Consider the following 11,290-nt stretch of genomic DNA (forward strand, 5'->3'; position numbering starts at 1 on the left):
TGTTGTTTCAAGAACATAGAACCCATACAACTTCTTATCCCCTGTAATTTTACTGACATGAATTCTAACTCAAAAGGAACTCAATCTCATGTCTCATCTAATATTGTTACCTAGCTAGCTACTGTTGTTTCACAAATTGACCATCTAAACATCAACCCTGACCCTAAGGAAGTTGCTAGGAAGTTTCATTCTATCGTTCCTCTTTACACGTTCTTAACAACCATTATTATCAATTTCAAAGAAATGCACGGTATTTGCGCACTTAACGATTATAAATTTTTTTTTTTAATTTTTTAGCAGTAGCTAGTGTATGCTAATTTAGTGCTTTCAGATAGAACCAATCACGTTAAGGGGCATTGGGAGTCACAAAAGTATTATCATTAGGCGGGAACACATGTTCCGTATTTTCTCCATCCTTTAGACCAACTAATTGCTCAAGTTTAAGGTCCTACACGAGGAACTTCCCTGTAGAGTTACTGACAACTGAAAGCTCAAAAGGGATAACATCCCCCGTTCTCACCTTTCTTTGACCCACTTCTCTATAATTGCACCTCTTTCATGAACATTAATCACGCATACAGAGAAGATGCCTTCTTCCATGCCCTTAGAAGGAGATTCTTCCTCACTCTCGTCCTCTTCTTCTTCCATCCGTCCGTGGACTCATGATGTATTCTTGAGTTTTCGAGGTGAAGATGTTCGTCAAAAGTTTAATTCTCATCTATGCCATGCTTTGCATCAAAGGGGAATTAAAACTTACATAGACAAGAATCTTGAAAAAGGAGAAGAAATTTTGTCAAAAATTTTCAAAGCTATTGAAGGATCAAGGATCTCAATCATCATATTTTCTAAAAACTATGCAGAGTCCCGATGGTGTTTAGATGAGCTATTGAAGATCCTTGAGTGTAAGGAAACAATAAAACAAATTATTCTGCCCTGTTCTACAACGTAGATCCGTCAGAAGTACGGCATCAAAAAGGGAGTTTTGGAGAAGCATTTGCCAAACTTAGATATAAGTTCAAGGATGAAGTAAAGGTTACAAAGTGGGAGGTAGCTTTGGAAAAAGTAGCCAATTTGTCCGGACTCGAATTAGGGGACAGGTACTTCTAATAAGTTGTGCTATTGTGTGTGTGTGTGTTTATATATGATGTTAAAGAGAAATTTATGCGGAAGATTTAGACAAATCTAGGATTTGAGAGTGCAAATTGATGAAGATCATATGGTGCCATGTAAAACTATTCGATATTTATCAGTCTTTTAGGCATTGAGTTTTATGCCTACCATACTTAAATTAGAAATCTTTTCTTACTGAGGGATTTAATATCATATTGCCACATTAATTTCACATGAAGTTTATAGGAGAAATAGAATAGAAGAACATGAAAAAATGCAATTCCAAATCTTCTCTGCATGTGTTCTTTGTTTTCGTTTTGTCCATGTATAATTAAGAAAAAAAAATGGGAATTGTTTATTTTTGGTTTCTATAAAGAATAAGCAAAGGCTTTTAAGCATCAATTTGTTTAGAGATAAAGACTGAAAAAAACGCTTAGCTATAATTAGTTTCAGAACTAAGGAAGGGGCAAATTTGAGAATGGAACAAAAAAGTAGTTAAAAAGTTTAATAATTCATATAAGGAATGAAAAATGTCAGTCTGAAAAAAGCACGAGGAACATTCTGGAAGAAGAAAGGCTACCTTTGACATGGTAATCTACTGCTCTCAATTTGTAACAGAGAAAAAAAAAAGGAAAAAATAATATCGTAATTAAATCATCTTTATGTGTATGTTACAGTGAAAAGTCGTAACTCTTTGCATTTCTTTTGTCTTTTGTATTGATAGGAATGAATCAGAGTTTGTTCAGGACATCATTAAATGGGTGGACTCAATAATGGTAAATCGTACAGTTCTTAATGTTGCTAAGTATCCAGTTGGAATAGAGTCGCGTGTACGAGACATTTATCAGCATTTAAGCATGGGAAGGAATGATATTATATGCATGGTAGGGATATTTGGAACCGGTGGAATTGGTAAGACAACTATTTCAAAAGAGATCTATAACAGAATTTCTTATCAATTTGAAGGAAGTTGTTTCTTGAAAAACATTAGAGAAACTTCAAAAGCAGGAGGTCTGATCCAGCTACAAAAGACACTTCTTTATGAGATTTTGGGAATAAGTTTGGAATGTCATGATACTGACAAAGGCATCAATGTAATTAGGCATAGGATTTGCTCTAAAAGGGTTCTCCTAATTCTTGATGATGTGGATGAATTGGTCCAACTAGAAACATTAGCTGGAGCTCGTGATTGGTTTGGTTCAGGAAGTAGAATCATCATAACAACAAGAGATCAACATTTATTAAATATCTCTAAAGTAGATTCAAAATATGAAGTAAAGAGATTGGACCATAATGAAGCTCTTGAGCTCTTTAGTTGGCATGCTTTTGAGGAAGACAAACCTATTGAAGATTATGTGGAACTCTCTAAGCAAGTAATACAATATGCTGAGGGCCTTCCACTAGCTTTAACAATGCTAGGCTCAGATTTACGGGGTCAGAGTATAAGTCAATGGAGAAGTACATTGGATAAGTATAAACAAATTCGTAGCAAAAATATTCAAGAAGTACTCTGTATAAGTTATGATGGATTGGATGATAACGAGAAGGAGATTTTTCTTGATATTGCCTTTTTTTTCAATGGACAATGCTTGGGTCATGTCATTAAAATATTAGACAGTTGTGGTTTCTCTCTAGACAATGGTATCAAAAGGCTTATAGATAAATGTCTCATTACAATTACTCCTTACAATACATTGTGGATGCACGACTTGCTACAAGACATGGGCAGAGAAATTGTTCGAAAGGAATCACGCAAACAACTGGGAACACGTAGTAGATTAGGGTTTTATGAAGATGTTCGCTATGTACTCGAGGAAAATACAGTAAGTTCTTAGATTCAAAGCTCTTTTAATTGAATACTTCTTGCTAGTGAAACTTACATGAAAAGTATTGAACTTCTTTTCATAACAAATGGCAAAGAAGCGCATATTAAAAAAATTATCATATATGTATGGATACATAATTTGATCATTTTTTATAAAGTAATGTATTTAACTAATTAGGAGAATCATTAAATCATACTTATATGTCCATCATCCAACGTCTTTAAATATACATAATGATCCCTTTTAAAAGAAAATAATGCGTTTTTAAATGAGTATATTGCCTTCATGTCTTATATGAATGAATAGTTAATAATGCAAGTAAATTTGAAGAAAGACACATTTTGAAGGTGATTAAATACTTTTGGATAATAATGGATATTATAGTTTTGATATTATAATTTTAATAGCTACTTATAAACAAAGACTTTAATGATCTGATTTTGCTGGCACACTTACGAATTGTCTCATCAGGGAACAAACAATGTTGAGGGGATAAAAGTGGATCTGCCTCAGGGTCATGATCATGACATGATACGCTTGAATCCCAAAGCATTTGCAAAGATGAAAAGACTCAGATTTTTTATAAGCCATGATGCACGCTTTTCTGGAAGAGTACTTAATTATCTTTCTAATGAGTTAAGAGTACTTGATTGGTCAAACTGTCCTTTACAATCTTTGCCATCCAATTTTCATGGAGAAAAGCTCATCGATTTTAAATTGTATAGAGGCCGCATCAAGGAGATTACCGGGCAATTTAAGGTACAATTATTACTCTCAATATTTCATTCTTTAAACTCGTGTTGTAAACTTTCTTAGAGTTCATATACATATTTGTTGTTTTTTTACAGAATTTGATGGTAATGGAATTTTCTGAGTGTAAGTTCTTAACCAAAATCCCAGATCTTTCGAGTTGCTCAAACTTAAAGAAATTGAATATTATAGATTGTGAAAATTTAGTCGAAGTTCATGATTCTGTTGGATTTCTTGATAAGCTTGCTTGTTTGAGTCTTTATCAATGCTCCAACCTGAAGATTTTTCCAAGGTGTCTCAAGTTGAGATCTCTAGAAGTCCTGAACCTTCAGATCAATTGCTCAAAATGTCAAAACTTTTCAGAAATCTAGGGTAAAATGGAACGTTTATGTTGCATCTTCTTATTGAGCACTGCAAGAAAAGAAATACCTTCATCCATTGGGTATTTCACTCAGCCAGCCCTTAAATCATTATATGTCAGACAATGCTCAAAACTTATGCGTTTCCCCAGTAGCATTCATCTGTTGCAAAATCTAGAAGAGCTTTGTCTCTTTAACTGTATAAATCTTGAAATAGGAGAAGTGGCTTCATCCATTAATGGATGCTTCACTGGGATTGAAGAGTTATCTATAGAAGGCTGCATGGACTTGATGTGTCTCCCAATCAGTGTTTCTCACTTGCAACATCTAAAGAGTCTTTCTCTCGATAATTATTCAAATCTTGCAAGAGAAGAAATATGTTCATCCATTGGGTACCTCACTGGGCTTAAAAAGTTGCACCTAACAACATCCAGATTGTTTAAGAGGTCTGAACCAGAATCAAGTGCTGAATTACTCCTGTCGCCAGTTTATAATTGTTATCTTGACGGCTTTTCATTTTACTGCTCATCGACTTTGCAAGAGTTAGATCTATCTAAAAGTGCAATTGTCAGCCTTCCTCCGAGCATCAAAAGATTTGTTGAATTGAGGATTCTCAGTTTGTGGCATTGCGAGAAACTTCAAGAAATTCTACATCTTCCACCAAATATACAGAAGCTATATGCTAGTGAGTGTTTCTCCTTGGAAAGATTCCCAGAAGTATCAAAACAATTTCAATTCTATAGATGTGGCTTGCAAGAGCTAAGATGGATTGATTTGTCCGGTTGCCATAAATTGCTTGCAAATATAGGGAGTCAGGTGCCAAATCCTTCATTTGTTGAGGTATGTCTCTATTTCTCTCTGTGTTTTTTTGTAGATGTTTGTGTTTGTGGATTCCCTTGTGCTTATGAAAATATGTGGTACATGTTTAACAGGAACATATTCAAGACCATTCATGTGGTATTATATTTCCAGGGAATAAGATTCCAGATTGGTTTAGCCATACTAAGGAAACTTCAAATGGTGATGATTATTGTGAATTGGATATTAGTGGTCCTTTGTATTTGGATGAAATCGTAGGAATTAGTTTTTGTGCTGTTCTTGGAGCCGACCCAGATCACCTGATCCGCTCCAGTATTGGTGTTTATATAAACGGTAACATGCTTGTTGAAGCAGATTTTTACTTATTAAAAGACTCGGATCATGTATATCTAAATTACTCATTTCTAGAATGTATCGAGCAATGGCTGCGGTACCCAAAAGGAGACAATCTGAGGTTTAGTTTTTAAAGTGAGGATAAATCGGCGATGTTTAAAAGTTGTGGAGTTCACATAATCTATAAGCATGAAGAGAATGAGAATTTTAAAGCTAGTAAGTGTTCAGTAGATTCATTGAATGGTATCCAACTTTGTAAGAGACGTCGAGATGATGGAGACAACAACTTTATAAGAAGAAGGGGAAGAGGGAGAAGACAATGAGGAAGAAGAGGAATTTGAACAATCTGATGATGACGAAGAAGATAGAAGAAGACAGTGGGGCATTCTTCTATGCATGGTTCACCTTCTTAGCTATTGATGGATCAAGGAAGTTGTGAGTACTTTCATAATCTACCATTATCACCACCAATTCACCCTTGATTTTGCCCAAAAGTCTCATAGTATTCGAAGTGGGTGTTTTAGCCATGGCATGGATGGATATTTATGATTCCCCTTCAACCACTGTATGGATTCCACCTTCCTCAGTTTTTGTAGAATCAAAATAGACTTCCTCATGCTTTTCTTCTCTTCCATCCTCCACCTCTTGTAGCTATTACACTTTAGGGCTCTTACATAAGTGAGCAAGGTTCCATTTTTCATTGCTAACATAATCCATATTTTATTTTTTCATCCATTTGTGCTCAGGAGATTCTCCTAGTTGGAGGGAAAAATTTATGCCACTTGTTGTTAGAAGTCTTGGCCTGTAACATAGGTTGATTGCCACTCAGATTGCCACCCCCAGGTGAGCTCCATCTATCACCTCCCCATTTCTATAGATTTATTAGTGTTATTGAGATACTCTTCCTCAACTTTTGCCAATCCAAATGTAGCATTCAAGTTTATGGGCGTTTAGCATCATTATGGACAAGCAAATATTGTCTCTCAATTCACTCAAAAAGTAGCTAAGCTTGTGGTTTTCCAAGAGGCCTCTTAGCCGATTCGACAGGGCCTCAAATTGGGCTTTGTAACTTGCGACTGTTAAGGTCTGTTTGAGGCGAGTAAGGGCTTCCATCTGATCATCATACCCAGTGGGGCCAAACCACACTTGCAATGCTCTGCAAAAACTCTCCCAGTTGTTAAAGATCCTGCTCTCCACAATGTCCTGGCACCAGACCATTGCTTCCCCCTCCAGGTGGTAGGAGGCCATTAACGAGCGATGCATAGGCTGAGTTTGGTGGTACTCAAAGTACTGTTTGGCCTTGAAGCACCAAGCAGTTGGATTATCACCATCAGAGTGAGGGAAATCTAACCTCACTCCCTTGTAGACCCCCTCTGTTATTTATGAGTTTCCAATTCAGTGTCTACTTGTAATTCTCTATGACCCACGTTGTTTTGACTTATTACAATTGTTCTCATCATATCAGCTAAGTGTTCCATTCTTTCCTTAATTTCCTGGATATTTACCTCATGTTGCTCAACCTGCCGCTACCAATTCTCTTCTTGTATTTTTAATGAAGTTCCTTTTGCTATCAAGATCGGTGGCTCTTGATACCAAATTGTTAGGATCTAACTTGAAGCAGAATAATGAAATAGATGGAAAAGAGAAATATGGAAAGGATTTGAGAGAAAAACTGTGGTGGTTATAAATCTTGGAAAATAGTCACAGCTTGGGATTGTTTGAGGCACCCCAATTCCTCTAGAGATTCAAGCTAAAGCAATATTCCAGAATACATTTCCCTCTATAGCTTTTCCCGTATATACTGGCAATAACCCATTGATTCCCCACATGGAGGATTACAATTTGTAAATTAAATAACAGACTCAACAGACCCAAATGATAACCAACTAAACACAACGTATGACTATGGACTACAATTTATTGGACTAATATGTGGCATTCCAACTTGCTGCTACCCGATCCCCTTCTTTACGGAAAACGACACCATGCTCCACCCCATGGCTTATGTGACACCGCTTTCCTCTCTTCATAGACTTCTCTCTTTTCTTCTCAGTAGGGGTGTAAGTGGGAAAAACCAACCACATCGAATGGTTCGGTCCGGATCGGACCAATTGGGGTTTGGTACGTTTCGGTCCTTACCACTTGGAAAAATCAGTAATCAGGCTAGTCCTGGGGTGTGGTTTTATTTGGCCGGACTGAACCAAGACCAACCGAATCACTTGCATATAAATTTTTTAAATATCTTTATATATATTATATATTGTTTTATATAGTAGTTGTATAAGTTAATTATGTAATTTTCTTCTAATCTATCACTATTGACCATATAAAATGTAAAATAATCTATGGACAATTAAATTATTTGATATTCATTAACCTTATATAAAATGTTAGAATTTTAATATAGACCATTATGAATACTAAAGTACTAAGTTAGTAACTATTAACATCATAAATATAATTATAATTAATTATTATTTTTTAATGAATTACTTACACAATCCACATTAAAGAGTGCACTTAATTTTAATTTTACTAATTTAATTATTTCTTTGTATTAATTTATTTGCCAAAAAAAGAAAAGAGGAAAAAAAATATTCCTAACTCATATAGATCGAATCGGACGAGGCATGACTTTCATGAGCCATTGGTATATGATGAGGATGTATAAGTAAGTGTTGTTGATTTCTTCTTTTGGTAATTTACTTGGATTTTTCTGTGAAATCTTTGTATCAACTTCAAGACAAGTTGCTTGCTTCCCTTTTTGTCAATCTTTTGGTTCAAACTGAAATGTTTATTGTCTTGCTTTAAAACTCTTTTCAACTGTCCCCAAGTTCACCCTCTATGTTTTCTCTGGAGTCTATGACTGGATTTGATAAACATCTTGAACTTGATTTGATATACAAAAACTAGAGCTGCTAGATGAGCACCAAGTGCAATCCTAAAATCTTTTACCTGATTTTATATCGATACTTTGGTTATAGCAAATAATGATCCATAGTAATCTCAAGAATTGTTTCATGAAAATCTTGAATTGGGCCAAGCTCAATTTCGTTGCTAGGAGCTTAAAATCCAGGTGTAGAGTTTGCGAAGTAGGTTAGGTTGCTTATTCAGTTCTTACATTGTAAAGTTATTTGCATTTAGTTCTTACATTGCAAGAAAACAAATCTCGTACTTTGTTTTGCAATAACTTTTTTAGAGATCTTTGATGTCGATTGGTTTATATCATTTCTATCAAAAGATGTTAAACTTATTCAACATCTGCCTAGGAAGGGAGGGGAAACTTTGGATCCATACACCATGCATGTGCCAAGGAAGTGTAGTGTAGTGTAGTTGCGTGGGAAGTTTCTTGGTAAGCCAACTTGCAATACCATGGAAGTTTATCTCCCAGTCTGGGCAAGAAGGGTTATTTCCCTTAGGGCCTAAGTTGGCCGAAGGACGGCCCAACTTGAAAGTCATAAAGTAAGGAGGGTCATACTAAGCCTAAGGAGGCCCACCAAGTTTGGTGACTAGCTGCATTACCTGTTTAGACTGCAACCCACACCGCCAGACAACCAACACGCCACATTAAATGATCTGAGAAACTAGCACGCAACGACAGAGCCCGGCGTCCACTCACTAAAAGGTAGTGTGCCCAAGCACGATCTGTTAGCAGTAGATGGGGACCACCACATCCTGGTATATAAACACGTTTTGGGCTTAGGTAGATCTCTCTGAACACTTTTCTCCTTACATTCTTCACACCAAAAGATAATTCTAACTTAGGCATCAAAGGTGTCCCTCACCACCCCGAGCCCTCACCTCATTAAGTTTTTCAGACACTGAGAGGAATTGTTGTGTTGCCTAGGTGACAAAACACGACATCAACAGAGCACACCTTATCCAATTTTCTGTTGACTGCTTCAGTGATTGCCAGGAGAGTTGGTGATTCTTCACTCTGATTTGGATGTATTGAATGGAGTTGATGGGTTTTGGCAAATATGATGGCCCCCCAGAGTTGTTTCCTCCCACTACTGCAATACATGTGCTTGTATGCTCATGTCTCTACTAAGAGACTGCATGAAGTACTAGAGTTTAATTAAAGATTGGGCTTGGAGAATATTTCATGGCATGAAATTGTTCGATCATGTTTAAATTTATCATTTGAATGATGAAGTAGAAACAGGGGCCAAAGTGATATACAAGAACGAAAGAAGAGCAAATGAAAAGAGAAAAATGGATGAAACCGATCTCTCAATTAAAAAGTCCCCAATAAAAATTGAATTTATTTAGGACGTGTTTCACTGCTATGCACTCCCAATCTCCTGCAACCAAAGAGAAAGGTGACTTGGGGGTTTGATGGGGTGCCTCAATGCCTAAGTCAATAATGATAGAAATCTTCTTAGAGCCAAATTATTCCAGAGCTTTAAATAGAGCTTTTGACTTCTTAGGATCACTTGGAACAACTGTTTTGCCCACTATTTGAAATTTGAACCTCGGAACATTCGGGCTATTTACTCTGAATGGTTGAATATCCCAACTATCCCAGAATAAGCGAGCAGCGTTTATGTCTTTAACAAACTGGCATGAGCCTTATCAGGCCAGAGGGGTTTAAGCCTTGAGTGGAGTGATTCGTTAGGCCACCATGACCTAGGCCCATGGTAGCATCCTGCGAGCCCTTATGGTGGTATTAGGGCCCTTCCAGTTATCCTGCGAAGTCTCATCATACATTGTGTGATATGACTTTTACACAAGATTCCATTAGGCCCTTTTGGTATCCTTGAAGCCCCTCTAGAATTAATGATAGATAACCCAAGTATCCCCTGTTGCTACTATTTCCTTTAAGTTTTGTTTGTTCTATTTGTCTTCAATTTTATTTTTTTTCTAAATTCCAAGAAAAAGGGCACCATAAACATATCAATGCCTTGTTTATCCACATATTGAATTCTATTACCTTTGGTTAAAGCATTATTTATTGACTCATTATTTGAGATGTACGTCTTAGACCATGTTGATACATACCAATTAATTTATATTTTGGCATATATAGTGACTTTAAATAATAGTTACAAATATCAACCGAGGAGATGAGCACTTCTTCCATGGTCTTACAAAGAGCTTCTTCCACACTCTTGTCCTCTTCAACTTCTTCCATCCAAATAAACATATGAGAATTATGATTTGGATCCATGATATTAGAGGCAGTTCTTGGATTTATTTCATCTAATTTATATTGTTAGTTAGGGGATAGATGGCTTGGGCCATTGGTTTTGGGCCTAAAAAACTTCTTGTTTAGGTTGAATACTTTGACCGATTCTACGAGTTCATTTTAACTATAAAACATCATTTTCAAATGGCGACAAGCTAAACAAAATTGTCAAAATTATGGAGCACAAACCAAACCATAACTTTTTTTTTTAAACATCAATAAGTCCTTCTCATTCATTCATAATCAAAAGGTGCAAAATTGCATCTGTTTACAATCTGTCACCAACATGCAATTGCTCTAAATTATTACATAGCATTTCTCTATTGATTATACCAGCAATCTCGATAGGTCCCTCTTCAATCCAGCAACATTCACCTTCCATTCTCAAAGCCCTCTTAGCAAGCTCACGAACCACACTATTGCCTTCTCTATAAATGAACTTCACAGACCAATCTTGTCTATGAGACAGTCTGCTCCTCATGTCATCAAGAAACTGCCCCATCGATGCACATATATCTCCCTTCCCTATTACCCCTTTTATTACTCTTTCAGCATCTCCTTCGAACACCACATTTCTACCATTTAGTTCCACAACTAGATCCGTAGCTCTCCATAAGACAGTAGCTTCAGCTAGATCCGAAACTCCACTAAACATCTTCGATGCACATAATGAGAATAGGAACTCTCCCTTATATTTCTTGCTACTATGCCCATCCCAACTCTATTATTTGTTTTATTAATGGCAGCATCGAAATTCACCTTTGTTACACCCACATCTGGTGGCTTCCACTTTATATCTTTTTTTCTTTTGATATTTAACCCCTTATTTTGGTTCCCCTCAACTCTAGCTTCTTGATAACTCTTAAGACTTGATATAGCAGCAGTTATTACTTTACTTGGACTAT

At 36.3% G+C, this 11,290-nt stretch overlaps 2 protein-coding genes across 3 annotated transcripts; both read left to right on the plus strand.

Annotated features, from left to right (window-relative positions):
* Positions 1-586: 586 nt before the first annotated feature.
* On the plus strand, positions 587-4,062 carry LOC118343755 (disease resistance protein RUN1-like). The gene is made up of 6 exons (XM_035690805.1): positions 587-902; positions 950-1,097; positions 1,835-2,933; positions 3,408-3,695; positions 3,785-3,812; positions 3,929-4,062. Exons 1-6 carry the CDS (start codon positions 587-589, stop codon positions 4,060-4,062), a joined length of 2,013 nt encoding a protein of 670 aa, XP_035546698.1.
* LOC108982793 (disease resistance protein RPV1-like) lies at positions 4,010-6,537 on the plus strand. 2 transcript variants are annotated; one of them, XR_004801764.1, is made up of 4 exons: positions 4,010-4,885; positions 4,978-5,632; positions 5,944-6,040; positions 6,129-6,537. XR_004801764.1 is itself a non-coding variant. In XM_035691194.1 (2 exons), exons 1-2 carry the CDS (start codon positions 4,064-4,066, stop codon positions 5,329-5,331), a joined length of 1,176 nt encoding a protein of 391 aa, XP_035547087.1. In that variant the 5' UTR covers positions 4,010-4,063; the 3' UTR covers positions 5,332-5,715. The 2 variants fall into 2 exon arrangements, 1 of the variants encoding a protein (XP_035547087.1); XM_035691194.1 differs by lacking the exons at positions 5,944-6,040; positions 6,129-6,537 and having other exon boundaries at positions 4,978-5,715.
* The last annotated feature ends 4,753 nt before the right edge of the window (positions 6,538-11,290 follow it).

This window comes from Juglans regia, chromosome 6 (assembly GCF_001411555.2).
Source record: "Juglans regia cultivar Chandler chromosome 6, Walnut 2.0, whole genome shotgun sequence".
NCBI classification, from domain to species: Eukaryota; Viridiplantae; Streptophyta; class Magnoliopsida; order Fagales; family Juglandaceae; genus Juglans; species Juglans regia.